This window comes from Oryx dammah, unplaced genomic scaffold (genome assembly GCF_014754425.2).
Source record: "Oryx dammah isolate SB20612 unplaced genomic scaffold, SCBI_Odam_1.1 HiC_scaffold_26, whole genome shotgun sequence".
Taxonomy (NCBI): Eukaryota; Metazoa; Chordata; class Mammalia; order Artiodactyla; family Bovidae; genus Oryx; species Oryx dammah.
The window spans coordinates 15,946,175-15,961,186 of NW_024070210.1; the positions used below are offsets into that span (position 1 = coordinate 15,946,175).

General features: G+C 40.8%; 1 protein-coding gene across 13 annotated transcripts in view; it reads right to left on the reverse strand.

Annotated features, from left to right (window-relative positions):
* The window catches only part of TTLL5 (tubulin tyrosine ligase like 5), a 308,459-nt gene that overhangs the window by 238,385 nt on the left and 55,062 nt on the right, over positions 1-15,012 (reverse strand). For 11 of the 13 annotated variants that reach the window (XM_040226042.1, XM_040226044.1, XM_040226052.1 and 8 more), the window contains exons 13-16: positions 7,285-7,366; positions 5,638-5,699; positions 4,381-4,475; positions 1,855-1,896 (exon numbers count right to left, since the gene is read on the reverse strand). In XM_040226042.1, the coding sequence (XP_040081976.1) occupies positions 1,855-1,896; positions 4,381-4,475; positions 5,638-5,699; positions 7,285-7,366 (281 nt within the window). The remainder of the gene's footprint in view (positions 1-1,854; positions 1,897-4,380; positions 4,476-5,637; positions 5,700-7,284; positions 7,367-15,012) is intronic. The other 2 variants (XM_040226046.1, XM_040226045.1) reach the window with 1 other exon arrangement.

The window sequence follows — 15,012 nt, forward strand, 5'->3', positions numbered from 1 at the left end:
TAGCGACTGAACACACACCCTCATTTGATGGATGAGGGAAGAGAGCCTGAGATATAAACGAACTTGCTAAAGGTCTAAGAGTTAGTGACTGGCAGAGTTCAAATTTGAACCCAGGTCTATCTGACTTCAAAGACAGAGTTCCTACCACAAAACAATACCGCCTGCCTTGGAACACTAAAATATAATTTCTGTTGAGTGAAAAATATTAAACCATAGGCCTTCAAGGGAAGGGAGAAATGTAGAAAAAGATAATGGACAACAAGTAAAAAACTGTATCTTCAACAATCTGACAGCACCAAAAAAAGAAGTGTTTACAGTCTAAATGGCCAGAGCTAAGAGTTTCTTTTCTTTTTTCACTGAGCTCTGATGAAACTACTGTAGACTTGAAAGTGTTTCATTAACAAAAAGACAGGGACACGGCAGAACATTGCAAAGGACAATAAGAGTTAAGAGTTCAGTATGTTTGAGACTGCCCAAATAAAGTCACAAAGCCATTGTGCCATGTGAGCAGTGCTGAAATACCGAACCACTAGAGCGAGGCCTTGCTTGTCCATAGGTGGTTTGCAACTTATGAAAATTCAAGCAATAGAGGTAGAACAGAATTAAAATGGGTAATGGGACATTAAGATTAGAATTCCATATCAAAGACACTTCTTTGGAGTCAAGTTCAGAAGGCTATGAAACGGTACTTTAATGTTCTCCTTAAAGAGATTAGGTCAAGAGATATGTAGAGTATAAGGTCTTTGAAATCAACAGCCTTGGGTTTTGTTTTGTTTTTCTGTTTGCCATGGAGAGGAGCTTGCACACTTAGGTACCTGCTAAATACAAAACACCATTACAGAGTTTTGAATTCCACCAGTTAGACACCAAACTTGTATTACAAAACTATGCTAATCAGTTACCAAATATTAGACAGCACAGGAAGTCTTTTTTTTTTTCTTCATTTCTTGAATTCATATATTCCATGTAAATCACTTTATCAAAAATAATAGCTAGGAAACTTACAATTCAAGCTTCCAAGCTTGAAAAGAATCTGCATCAGAGAGTACAAACGCCAAAATAAATATATACGGGAGCCTTTTACTAAAGGATTAATAATTGCAAGTGACACATTTATGAATGGGAACATCTACATCCTTCATATCAACACATCAAATAGCGGGAGCAGTGCCCTCACTTCTATCCTATCACTTCAAAAAGATGCAAAAAAAAAAATCTGCATAGAAGACAGCGACAGTATATCTCACGTACTGCTAACAAGAACAGAAAGAAGACAAATGCTGATCATTTAGAGACTGAGATAAAATATTTTGTCTTTATTTTATAGGTAGTATCTAAGATAGTAATGATGGCAGCGTTTCTAAGATTCATGACTACATATCACTACAAATAAGAAAAGGCTTCTGTTTAAAAAAAAAACAAACAAACAAATATAGCCCAATATCCAATGTGAAAACGCTTCCAACATTAAGCTACTGACAAGGGTATGTTTCATAAGACACCTGAACAAATGAAAGGTGGCTTGTGAACGATGGTATTTCCTTTCTGGAATATTTTAGTCAAAGCCATAGATATGCCTCTAAACTGTGTTCACCATCTGAATTCAGCTGCCTTCATCACAGCATGATCACTATCAGAAAAAGAGGATTCAGGAATTCCTGCAACCTCTACTTTCATATACTACATCTGAAAAGATCTCAGCATTCATTTTCACTTATTCTATTTTACATTGTTAAACTATTCAAAGAGCAGGTGCATGAAATATATGCTGTGAAACGGTGAAGCTAAAAGGCTTTCCATTTGGGGAATAGAGATAAAAGTTTGAATGAACTCTCCAAATGATCCAGAACTTACCTGCTTGACGGTTGATGACTGAAACTGTGCAGATACTGGACGCTATAAAAGACAGAAAAATGGAATAAAGCCTTATCTTCTCCTAACATGTCTATATTTTCCAACTCCTACATCTAATATAAAAACGAAAAAAAAATCTCCAAGCAGAGAACAAAAGCCAAAGCCCTATATTTTGCACTTGAAAGATTAGAGCATTTATTATTTTTCACACTGCATTCTCCTGTGGTATAATTATTCCAGTTTCATCTTCTCACCACTGAGAACTCAATCCTACTTTCACATACTGAAGATCCTGAAGTTATTAGTCCACCTGGTAAAATGGTCTCACACAGTACATGGAAATAATCTACAGCTTCTTAAGCCTTTAAGTAATTATCCTGTGGACTGCTCATGGATAAAGTCACACTGTTACCTACCAGTAGCAGAGCAAACAGCGAATAGGTTCTTCACTATTTGCAAAGTCACCAATAAAAGCTGACAGGCAAGCTAAGAAAAGGGATCAATTCATTCAAGATTGACATACAGCTATTCCTAGAGTGGAACTTGCAGAAACTCTGTTAAAGCTGCACAGAAACATTCGTAATATTTTATACACAATCCTGTGACTCACAGATACTGCAGAAAACAATTTAAAGGAACATGCACAACTGCCTCAATTCAGTTTTCCTAGTACACCTAGGTTAACCCTCTACTTTTCTTGTTAAAAGTTAAAGAAAACCCTTTGACCTGTGATGCACTACTGATCAGGACTTCCCCCAGTGGCTCAGCGGTAAAGAATTCACCTGCAGTTCAGGAGACACCAGAGGTGAGGATTCCATCCCTGAGTCAGGAGGACCCCCTGGAGGAGGGCATGGCAACCCACTCAGGTATGCTTGCCTGGAGAATCCCATGGACACAGAAGCCTGGCGGGCTACAGTCCATGGGGTCGCAAAGAGTCGGACACGACTGAAGCGACTGAGCGTGCACGCGCGCACACACACACACACACACACACACACACACGTACAACTGATCAAGTACAACACTGTTGCATGATTTCGCTTCTAATCTAATACCCCTTAAAATATAGTTCACCTTGTTCTATACTACAGCACTGATACTAATAGGGAATAATTTGAAAGCAAGAGGTCACAGGCAGCCTGCAAACTAAATCCAGCTCACTGACATACCATGTTTCATCTGCGAAGAATTATTTTTTTAATTGAACTTGTTGTCAGTATTCTAAAATAAGATTCCTGATTTCTCTAGAAAGTAAGAGTGTCTGACAAATCACAGCAGTGATCAGCTAAAGCACAGAAGTAAAAGAGTTAACGGGAAGCATGCACTAACCCACTTTACTGCAGTCACGGCACTCGCGTATCATACCTGGCCCTATTTACTGTGCAGTCCTCAGAGGCATTTTGAGGTTTCAAACCCTGTTCTAATGAAGAGCTATCTGAATAAATAATGGTATGTAAGCTTAGCAAACAGAAGTAGCAGTACTCTAAATGAGGCCAGCAAACAAAAGGAAGAGGAGCGGGAGGGAAAAAAGGGAGAGATGGAGGGCTAAAGTGGAGGCGGGAGAGCGTAGGAGGGAAAAATAAGGGAAAGAGGAGGAATGCGGAGAAATAGCAGCTATTTCTGCCTTCAAAGAGCTTACAGTCTCACAGAGGAGTACTGGACAATTTAAAGGCAACAAATCAATGAAGGCAAAACAATGCAGTTGAGAACCAGTAAATAATGTTGCAATGAAACGAAGAGGCCATGAAAGAATGGAATGGATTGAATAAGAAATGGTCTCCAAACTTCTGAGCAGGTAAGGTAATCAATCCAGATAGGAAGAGAGGAGGAAAGGGGACCTTTTGGATAAGAAGAAAGGTTAAAGGCAAAGAGACATAAGTGGAAACTAGCTGGGTCTAGACAGGCAGGGACTGATCAGATGATGGAATGGATAAACCATCAGACAGCTGACTGATTTACCTGGAACAAAAATGCAGAGTACACAAAGACTGGAGCAACACTGGGTCAAATGAAGTTTCAGACACGCCCGCCAAGCTCTCTGCAGGCATTTAGCTCATTTAAATCCAATCAGCACCTCATGATCACTGAGGGTCCTTGTGAAGAGAATCGCATGTAGAGAAGGTATTTCAATTGAGCATCTTCTCTGCAAAGCGAGCCTGAAGACCATAAAGAACGCAGCAGAGTGGTGACGAGAAATTTGCAGAATCCTCCCTGTGCCTCATTTATGAGCATATCAATGTGAAAAGACTGGGAGCAACTTTTGAAAAGAGAAAGAAAAAAGAAAAGATAATGGAAAAGGAAGCCAAAAGAAAAGAAAGACAAAAAGCAGAAAGTAAGATGGTTTGAAAGCATTAAAAGCGTAAGCTATTAGCCATGGCTGAATATAACTGCCTTCTGTCTAGAATGGTCCCCCAATTCTCCTGCTGTAAGTGACCTTCTAATCATAGTGCTTCAGCTCACTTATTGACAACAGCTGCCACTTTACAATAAGCTTCCTTGGGGCTTCCTGCTGCTGGAACTGCTTACCTGAGGTTTCTGGAAAGGGTTTCGCCTGGAAGACTCAAACGTGGGGTAAATTGGCCGTGTTGATGTCCGCTGGGCAGGATCTTGACACACAAACCCTGAATGGGGAATGGGAGACATTAAAACTGCCATTTTCTAAGAAATTAGAAGGTTTGGCTGCACCTTTCCTTTCGATGAACAAGCTCGGCTGCACTGCCGTTTAAGTCTGACAGAGCTCCACCTTGAAGAGGTCTAGGCATGGCTCTCCCATACACACCCTCCTCTTGGACTCTGAACCATCACGACTGGAGCAAACAAGAAAGGAGAATACGCAGATCAATCAGCCTTCCTGGCTGGGGGACCAAAATGTGATTCTGATGGACAAAGAGATGGAGACTTTTGATGACCTTCAGATAAAAGTTCACTTAAAAACACACAGGTGTTAATAAAGACAAATCATTTTAAAGTGGCTTCCTGGATGGTGACTGGAAAATAACAGTGTTGGTTTTTACCAGAAGAATCCAGAAGCAAGTGAGGGGTCTTGTCCTGTTATAGGATCCACTTCTGGAATGGCTAAAAGTGGTCTACTACTGGCAAGTTCCAAAATACACATTGTAGATTCTCCATGGCTTAAGAAATTAGGCTTGGGCTAATTTCACTTCTTTCCTAAAAAGAAGCAGACTCTCATCCAAGGAGAATGGGGTAGCAAAGTTTTACAGCATTTGCTGGTACATCAAGTGCTAGTTCAAGTGCATTTTATTATGTGTTTTTTGGGGTACTTAAAACAACAACAACAACCCTAAACCCACAACATACCCACCTGGCAGCCCATCTCCATCTCAAAGTTTTATCTACTCACAAAGGGATTTTTTCCTTGGCTTGCTTCAGTTGTAACTACTACAGAAGAGATTGTGTTGACACCAGTAAAGACTGCATAGCAGAAACATAGCCAGTCTCCTTGGTAACAAAGCCTCTTCAGTGGGTTTCACTATCTCAGCTCAGGGCAAAATATATTTTCTCCAGATCTTTGCTTAATTCTCTTCCTCAGCTCATGATTCCTGTGCCCCAGGAATTAGGTCTCAGCCCTAGCTGTGGTTCAGCCTCAGGGCAGGAAGGAGCCAGGGGGTGTAGAAACATATAAACACTTCCCTGAAAATATAATTTTTGAGTACAAAACATTCAGTATGTCTGAAGAACTGCCAGTTGGCAACACATATAGAGTCTGACAAAATCGAAGCTCTACTTCACATTTATGAGTCTTCAGGAAAGAATACTACTCACCTACAACAGTGAACATATCTGAGATCATACTGGCTTTAATCTTTAGGTCCAGAGGTGCATCACTAACAGAATAAAGAGAGAAAAGAGCAATTGATAATTTTATAGGTTAAGAGAATAGCTGCCCTTAACAGCCCTGAATATAAGAGAGCTACCAAATGTCAGTGAGGAGCCACACAAAAAGTACATCAAATCCATGGGGGGGAAAAGTCTGGGCAAAAATTCTAGACATAAAAGCCTGGTGTCAAGCTCATCCTCTGTAAGGCAGGCCTAGCTCTAAGGCGCTGACCCACTGACACTCCAACCTTTTTATTCCAGAAGGTCTTGTTTGCACAGGATCATGAACACTGCTTTATCACTGTGGATTTTAGAGGTTCAGATTTTTAATATGCTCTTTTATGAGCATGAAAAAATAATCATTCAAATTATTTTTTACTGCTGTGATCATCAAATCACATTCACACGCAAGAGAAGGAACTTGGGCTATCTTTGCACTTTTTTTAAGACTTCATTTTCCATTCTAAATTGATCTCCTTAAGATTGTGTGCTTGCAAATTAAAGCAAAAAAATAATAATAATACAAACTGTAGCAAAGTATCACCAGAGGATACAGCAGGAACCCACATGGAAACAGAAACAACAAAGCCTCCCTGGCTTTGTTGGGAAAGTGTGGGGCCTCCCTGTGGCGATGATGCGATGCTGGCTTTGGGGCTGAGGTGTTCCCCCAGAAACCAGATTCCTCTAACCCCTTACCCTGGGGCTCTCTAACACTGTATGATGTGCATTGCCAGGAAATTTACAAAACACTGACTTAACCTAAGTGTAGCACAACATTTGAAGCATCTGTATTATCCAGCTCTACACCTTATAATTGCAGTGAAGCCAAACTCCCATCCAACCAAGTAGTCAGTCTGTCTTTATTTGATTACTTGGCATTTTGCCAGCGTTTTTCATTGTTAAAAATGCAGCAGCTGGGTGGTCTCTGGCATAAATCTCTAGGGTTTTCTAGCTGTTTAGAGAAGCATATAACTAACAGAAACTCTGGCTGTAGCCACAGATAGAAACAGAGTCTTCTCTGGTATTGGAAAATAAGTTTCTTGCCTTCTTCTAAACGATGGGTTAAAAACAATTTTTTTAAATGTCTGAAGATTTTAGACTTTAATCTTGGATGGATAACACCAAGACATGGACTGGGTAAAAGGACCAGATATTATTTACACACTCCTAGGCCCAGCTCTATACCTTTATGATATGTGTGGATTAGAGCATGTATAAACTTTTGGTAACAAAGGAAATATATCTCATGTATTTCTTTACCGTTAGCTCAACACCTACAAAGCTTAAAAAAAGTGTGAGAGGGAATGCAGTGGAGATAAAAATGAAAGAAGCATCCCTAGAAGCCCAACAAGACAGTAAACAGAGATTGCAAATTGACTAGTAAGACAGAGGTCCATGGTTGCAATATGGACTCTGATAATATGCCACAAATCCCCTAAATTTAGAAATTCTAATGATCTCAGTCTAATAAAGAAGGAGGAGGGGAAAATCTCCTAGTGCCAAAAGAAATGACTTAAAAAAAAAAAAAAAAAGTGTTTTAGTGTTGCTTATTGAAGGTTTGTCCTTTTCTAGTTGATGGAACAGACCACTTACCAGGCCAAAGAAGGAGAGAGATTCACTTCCAACAACCATGGCTTCAGGGTAGAGTCTATGAGCACGTCAAAGCCATAGAGTTCTAGAAATACAACATAACACAATACACAAAATCATTTTCCATGTCACAACCAAACAAAGATCTGGAAGCCAATCCAGTCAACTTCCATCAATGGTGTAGAAACTTGCTGAGTATCCAGAGACAGTAGATGCAGAGAACTTACAAGTCCAAGAGAAATTAATCAAGTGTCTAGAGATAATAATGCTCCATGGTTTCTATCATCCACTCCTGACATTTCTGAGTTCTATACAGAAAGTTACCTGACTCTAAAAGTTAACAAGCACGATTCTGGTGCTGTGCAGAAGGCTAAAAAACATGCCAGGAAAAGGAATGCGACAAGTGCCTCTGAGATCAATGCTGCCTCGGGCTTGTTTTGGGTTCTTCTTCTCCACCACACTCTGAAAACAGCAAAATCTACTGAAGGCATCTCTCTAGGATCTTCCCATCACACTTTTTTAAACCAAGACCTTGCTTTTGCAACCTAGGTCAAAAAAAAAAAAAAAAAAAAAAAAGCACTAAAGAAAAAGAGGCATAAATCTATTTGTTCTTTCCCCTCTAAGGTTCCAATTCCCCTTTGAAGATAGAAAATACAATATACTCGCCCAACATAGAAAGACAGAAGAGAAAGGAGGGAGCTAATGACAGCCAAGCAGGACTACGACGGGTCACAAGAAGGGAAGGAGCCAAGGATCAAATTTCCTTTGCTAATTCTTGTCCCTTAAGTCCCCAACTGTTACAAAGCCAGAACCAGGAGCTGGCTCTTCTCCCGGAATGCAGGGATGACAGGCTAACTTGGAACCTTAGCTGGCAACCTTTACTCTCATTATCATTATTAACGAGGCCCTCTCCACAGTCCTCAGTATATACACATCAAATGCATCAGACTTTCTGAAGTCCCACTCATTCTCAAACATCCCACTCTGTGTCCCTCAAATAAACTGTTTGCACACACCTTCTTTGCAAGAGAAAAGACTAGCTTCCTGACAGTTCAACCAGAGGTCACAGGCCACACAGCTCACACCCATGGAATACAACCAGGTATTTTCCAGAAATTCATTTTGAGGTAAATTCCTTTACTTCAAGAAGAACTTCTCCATTTCTCAATCCTCTCAGACACACAGAAGAACAAATGGGAGTTTCTAAAAAGATGATGCCAAAGACTCCCTTCTGGAACATGGAAGTGTGGTGCAATGGGAACCTAGGGGCCTGGGCCCTCCTCACCACACTGCCCTTCACTCCCTGTGGCGCCTCAGAGGACCGTCTCTCTCCCTCATGTTAATTAGCATGCTCTGGCTTCCCTTATCCTCTATCAATCACCGTTTGTCGATATCTGTATGCTCAGTTAACCTATAAACAGAATTCCTACTTAAGCAACATAGATTCAGGTAGATATGCATTTTTAAATTCTCTCAGGAAAAGTTTTCAGGAAGGAGTTGGTTTCCATAGTACTTATTTAGGATTCCATTTAATTCACAAAAATAATCACAAACTATAAGAGAGTCTGAGACAGGATTCACCCTCACGTAACTACACCAAAGTCATATATTACCAAAACTTTAAAGGTGTAAAGAAAAGAAAGCTCCTTTACCTATCTTTTTTTTTTGGTAGCCTACTTGTAGCTTTTATGGCCAGTACATTCTTCTATTTTACCCAATCTTCAATCATTTCCATAGAATATTCCCCCTTTAATTTGAGAAAAATCTTTCTGTGACACAGCACTAGGTAAAGGCATTTAAGAGGAAAAAACTGACTACAAAAACTACAAATCCATGTTAACATTACACAAGCAGAGAAAAGTACAATAGGCGTCTGATTCAAGAAAAACATTCTCTTCAGTTTTTGAAAGCTGAAGCACAGGATTCAACTATTTCATAAACTGGTAAAATTAACAATAATAATAATAGCTTAAGGAACAGGACAAGAATAATGACTGATGCACATATTGATCAGATTTGCAGAATCAGCCACAAATGAACACAAATTGAAATCAGAAAAACAAGCAGTAAGACCCGTTATTTAAACACCTCACAATAAGCAGTCAACATATTTATTTAACTCTTTCTCAAATTTAGAGGCAAACTCCAAGACTCTCAGTAGAAAGACTGAGAAACCAGTAATGTGGAAAGTAAGAGAAAAGAAAAGGAAAAAAAAAAAACAAACCCAAAGAGAGACACAACACCCTTTATCAGTTCAGTTCAGTAGCTCCGTTTATCTGACTCTCTGCAACCCCATGGACTGCAGCACTCCAGGCTTCCCTGTCCATCACCAACTCGGGTGAATAAAACCCACCAGTGCTAAATGATCTCAAAATCAACTCTGAACCTAACCAACATCTGTACACAGAGATATACAGATGTGTGACAGCATCCTAGCACACTGCAAAGCCCAGGTCACCTGAGAGGCTGGAGCTGGAGGAGAGGACTGGGGTGGCAAAGAGAGCACTTGTATCAGGCTTATCTCTTACAGCGATCAATTTGGCTTAATCAAAACCATTTGCTTCCTTGGCAGGCTATGAGAGTCCTTATAGCAAATCTTTTAACTTAGGCTTAGTCTTTTCTCTGGACATTACAGATTTTAAAAGGTAAAAAGCATCAATAAGTTGCACTGAGAATATTAAACTTCCTCACCTTTTGATGTATGTTTTAGCAGCAGTGTCTACAATTTGAAAAATTCAGTTATCCATGACGACATACACCAGTGTTCCTGTCATTAAAAGGTGCAGGCAAGCTAGGCTTCTCCAGTGCTGAGAGCTAACTTTCTTGGTTCCTCTGTGTTGTCTCCATCGTGATGGAAAAATAAGTATCTTCAAAGGACTGTTGCTACCACCTTACTCAACAATGTTTCCCCAAGAAAATTTTCCTTGGAGAGGTACAGTTCCTTCAACCCCAGCCAAAACAAAACAAACTTGCAAATCTGACTGGTGCATGGTAAGAAGCAGCCTGACTCCAGCTCACATTTTACATTAGCGCCCTTATCCCCCTATTTCTTTCAAGCAGTTTCTTAGAAAGCAATCTACAGTTAGCTGCATTCATTTCTTAATGCCTGTTGACTCTCCCGGCCAGAGCAATTTACTTCTGTTGCCATTCTTTAATAACTGACTGTTCTCACTATGATCCCAAAGACCACCTTGTTGCTTTAAGCCCAAGCACCTGAAAACTGCTGACCACCCCTTACTTATTGGAACTTTTCTCTCCCTGGTTCCAGGCCACTGCTCTTGTCTGACTGTCCTCCTCCTTTCTCTGTGTCCTCCGTCCCTTCTCTTCTGCCCAGCTAGTCACTGGTAGGTTTGCTCAGGGTGGCATCCTCAGCTCTCTTCCCTTCTCAGTTCTATTGCTCTTCTTGGCTGCTCTCATGCATTCTCGTAGCTGCAATTAATATTACGGTGATGACATTCAAATCTCTGTCTTTAATCCAGGGTCTCCTGGACACCAAATCCATAAATCCAAAAGCCGTCCAGACAGCTTCACTAGGATATCCCACAGGTACTCGACGCTCAACAAAGCATAGCTCGATATTTTCTCCCAAAACTTTGTTTGCTACCCACTGTTCTTCGTCTTGGAAAACCCCACGCACTAGTCGCCTATGCTAAAGACACTCTTCACCACCTGCCAAATCCAACACATTATCATATCTCTTTCTCTGTTTCTCGTTAGTCTATTTTCTATATTCCCCTTTGAGGTAAAATTTACATATTTAATGAAATGGACAGATCTTAAGTGTGCTATTTGATGAGTCTTGTAACATCCACAAAACCCACACTTGTATCAACACACACAGAACACTTCCATCACCCCAGAAAGATCCCTCATGCCCCTTCCTGGTAAATACCCTGCTCCCTGTTGCCATACCACCAGAAACCAGGGATCAGTTTTGCCTATTCTAGAGTTTCATATAAATGGATGCACTCTTTTGAGTCTGACTTTTCTCATTTAGTATGCTTTTTAGGTTCATCCGTCTATCATTTCTTATTTGAAGACGGGTTTACTGAGGTGTAATTTACACACAATAAAGTTCACCCTTTTGAATTATAGTTTGATGAATTTTGACAAATGTATGGTTACTCGCCATCACCAATATGTAGAACAATTCTATCACAAATGTTCCCTTTGTCCCTTTGCAGTCAATCCTCTCTCCCGGTCCACTGGCAATCATGATCTGATTTCTGCCTTTTCCAAAAGTCAAATAAATGGAATCACAAAGTACGTAGCCTTCTGAGAGTGGCTTCTTTCACTTAGCACTGTGCGTGTGAGATTTATCTATGTCATCACACATGTCAATAGTGTAATTCATTCCTTTTACTGCTCAGTAGTATTCCATTTTATAGACCACAATTTGTTTATCTATTCAACGGCTGATAGACATCTGGGCTGCTTCCAGTTTTTGGCGACTATAAATAAAAGTGCTATGCACATTCGTGTAAAGCTGTCTGCATGAACATATGGTCTCATTTTTCTTTGGTAGATACCTAGGAATGGAGTGGTGGGTCATGTAGCTAAGTGTATATTGTCACTGTGTTCCTCCTACTGCCAAATCATCTCCCTAGCACTCGTCTCTCCCTGTTGTAGTCCATTCTCCACGTGGCCATCAGAATTATGTTCTAAGACACAAATCTAACAGTCAGACGGAGAGACAGGCAGTGAATCGGCCCAGCAATAGACTCTAATGTCAGGCTGGTTCCTGGAGGACTATAGTCACTTCATGGGGCTTTCTGGGTGGCTCAGCAGTAAAGAATCCATCCACAGTGCCGGAGGATCCAGGAGACACTGGTTCAATCCCTGCGTTGGGAAGATCCCCTGGAGGAGAGCATGGCAACCTACTCGAGTATTCTTGCCTGGAGAATCCCAAGGACAGAGGAGCCTGGCGGGCTACAGTCCACAGGGTCGCAAAGAACTGAACACGACTGAAGCGACTGAACAACAACACAATGATGTTATACAGTATCCCCTCTGCTATAATTCTGTCATCCAAACCTTTGGGTCAAGTCATGATAAAAGTTAAAGGAAAAAACAATAATCCTGTTTTTCCACTGCTCAAAAAACTCCATAGCTGTCTACTGTCTACAGGATGAATTTATACATGCCAGTGCTTTATAGGGAGCAGGAAATGGCAACCCACTCCAGCATTCTTGCCAGGACGATGCCATGGACAGAGAAGCCTGGAGGGCTATAGTCCATGGGGTCGCAGAGAGTCGGACAGGACTGAGTGACTGAGCGTAGTGCCCTAAACTACTTCTATAACCTCGTCTCTCACTACCTCATCCAACTCAGGCTACATCTAGTCACACTGAACTTTTCATTTCAAAACATCCCATTTCCTGTCATGACACTGCATTTTACATCTCATATTCCCTCCGCTAGGAATGGCTTTCTCTGGCGCCCCAAGGCAGAGAGCTGCTGACTCCTCGTATATTCCAAGGAGTCACTCTACTACTTGTCCTGAAATGTGTCGTTTCATGTCTGCTTATCTCCACCACTCGAGGGCAGAGGTCATGTCTCATTCACTGCTCTATACCAAACAGCCTGTACTATACAAAGCACACAGGAAGAGATCAAGAAATACTGATTTTAAAAAAAGAAGACAAAAAAATTTTTTTAATGTAAAACACTACAATTTTTGAGAAAGACAAAATAATTTGCAGCTACTTTCCTAAAAATAACCCTAACCAGAAGACTTAATATTCATAATAAAGTCACCAATTACAAAGAAATAGGAGAAATTCTAATTAAAATTTTTATATATTAAGGAGAAATTTAATAAAAAGCAGCCTAGAATGGTAGGAAAAAAAAAAAAAAAGATTTAACAGAGAAAATAACAGTGCATCAAAGTCCTAAGAGATTTCTAAACATGTCATACCGTTAGTTCTGGAAATCAACCTACTAACGCTCCCCAGAAAAAAAGTCCTAGCTGAAGCTGTAATCCTTGAAATTGGAAAGTGCTGACATTAGCCAGTGCTCGCGGTCAGTCAAATGCTATTGTATAAAGGAAATTCTTTTCACCTTTGGATTGGAATTAAAAATCTAAGAAGTAAGACTCTATCTGGGGTCCAGCAGGAAAATTTTGGGAAAAAAAACCATAAGAGAATCCCACAGAAAAATGAACTAAATAAAAGAAGAAGCCCAGAGCCAATTTGTGAACTAGTCCAATAAATCACCATGGTATCTGGCTACCATATGCAGAGGTGGCCTTGAAGGGAACATCCAGAAGGCGGCATTACAGTAAAGAACCTGCCTGCCAATGGAGGAGATGCAAGGGATGCGGGTTTGATCCCTGGGTTGGGAAGATCCCCTGGAGTAGGAAATGGTAGCCCATTCCAGTATTCTGGTCTGGAAAATTCCATGGACAAAGGAGCCTGGCGGGCGACAGTCCACAGGGTCACAAACAGCTGGACGTGACTGAGCATGCACGCACGTACACACGTACTGTTGATTAGAACAGAAAGAGGCCTTTTTTAGGCCTGATCTGCTAAAAAGGATGATATCATTTTTCCTGAGATCTAGTTACAGGAGAGCAGAGGGAGAATCCAGGATATGAGGCATGCCAAAAATGGCTGGACGCACCAGAACTTGTATTTATGTGGGTGGAGAGTGAGCCAGAGAGACCTGGCTTTCAAACTTGGCTTTGCCATTTATTAACAGCATGACCTGGGACAAATTATTTAACCTCTCTGAATCTTTTTTCCTTGTCTATAAAACATGAGTAATAAATACCAACAAAACTGTTATGAGGACTAAAGGAAATAGCCAATGAAGTGTGCCTGACAAACAGTAGGTACTTTCTTCTAAGTCCCTTCTACAGTAAACTTCCCTTCCCATCTAAACAGAAGCACTTGATTAGCCAGAAAAGAAAATTATCTCAAAAAGTGAACTGTTTGATGACTTTCATTATTTTTTTTATTGGTCAAGTAGTTTACATTACAAAATGTATGCTGCCCACTGTCAGTCCTTCAGCAAATATTTATGAACAGCCCTACTTTAAGAATGTCAGTTTAGGGGTTTCCCTGGTGGTCCAGTGGTTAAAAAAAATCTCCCTTGCAATGCAGGGGACATGGGTTCGATCCCTGGTCCAGGAAGATCCCACATGCCACAGAGTCACTTAAGTCTGTGAGTCACAACTACTAAGCCTGCCCACCTAGAGCCCATGCTCAGCAACAAGAGACGTGCACGCACTGCAGCTAGAGAGTAGCCCCCAATCTCTGTAACTAGAGACAGCCCGAGCAGCAGTGAAGACCCGGCGCAGCCAAAAATGAACAAATTTTGAAAAAGAAAAAAAAGAAGAACGTCAGCATAATTACCCTGTGAAATAGTCTTAAACAATATCAATAAAAGGCCAAACCAGCATACATTCCACAAAATAGGATATATTGAACATGGTGGTGGTGGTTTAGTTGCTAAGTCGTGTCTGACTCTTGTGATACCATGGACTGTAGCCTGCCAGGTTCCTCTGTCCATGGGATTCTCCAGGAAAGAATACTGCAGTGGGCTGCCATTTCCTTCTCCAGAGGTCTTCCCCACTCAGGAACTGAACTCAGGTCTCCTGCATTGCAGGCAGATTATTTACCGACTGAGCTATGAGGGAAGTCCTTATATTGAGCACAGTTTGTCCTGAACAACGAAATCACCAGTCTCTGACCTAAATGAGGCCAGTCTGATCAATTCTACAAGTGGCAG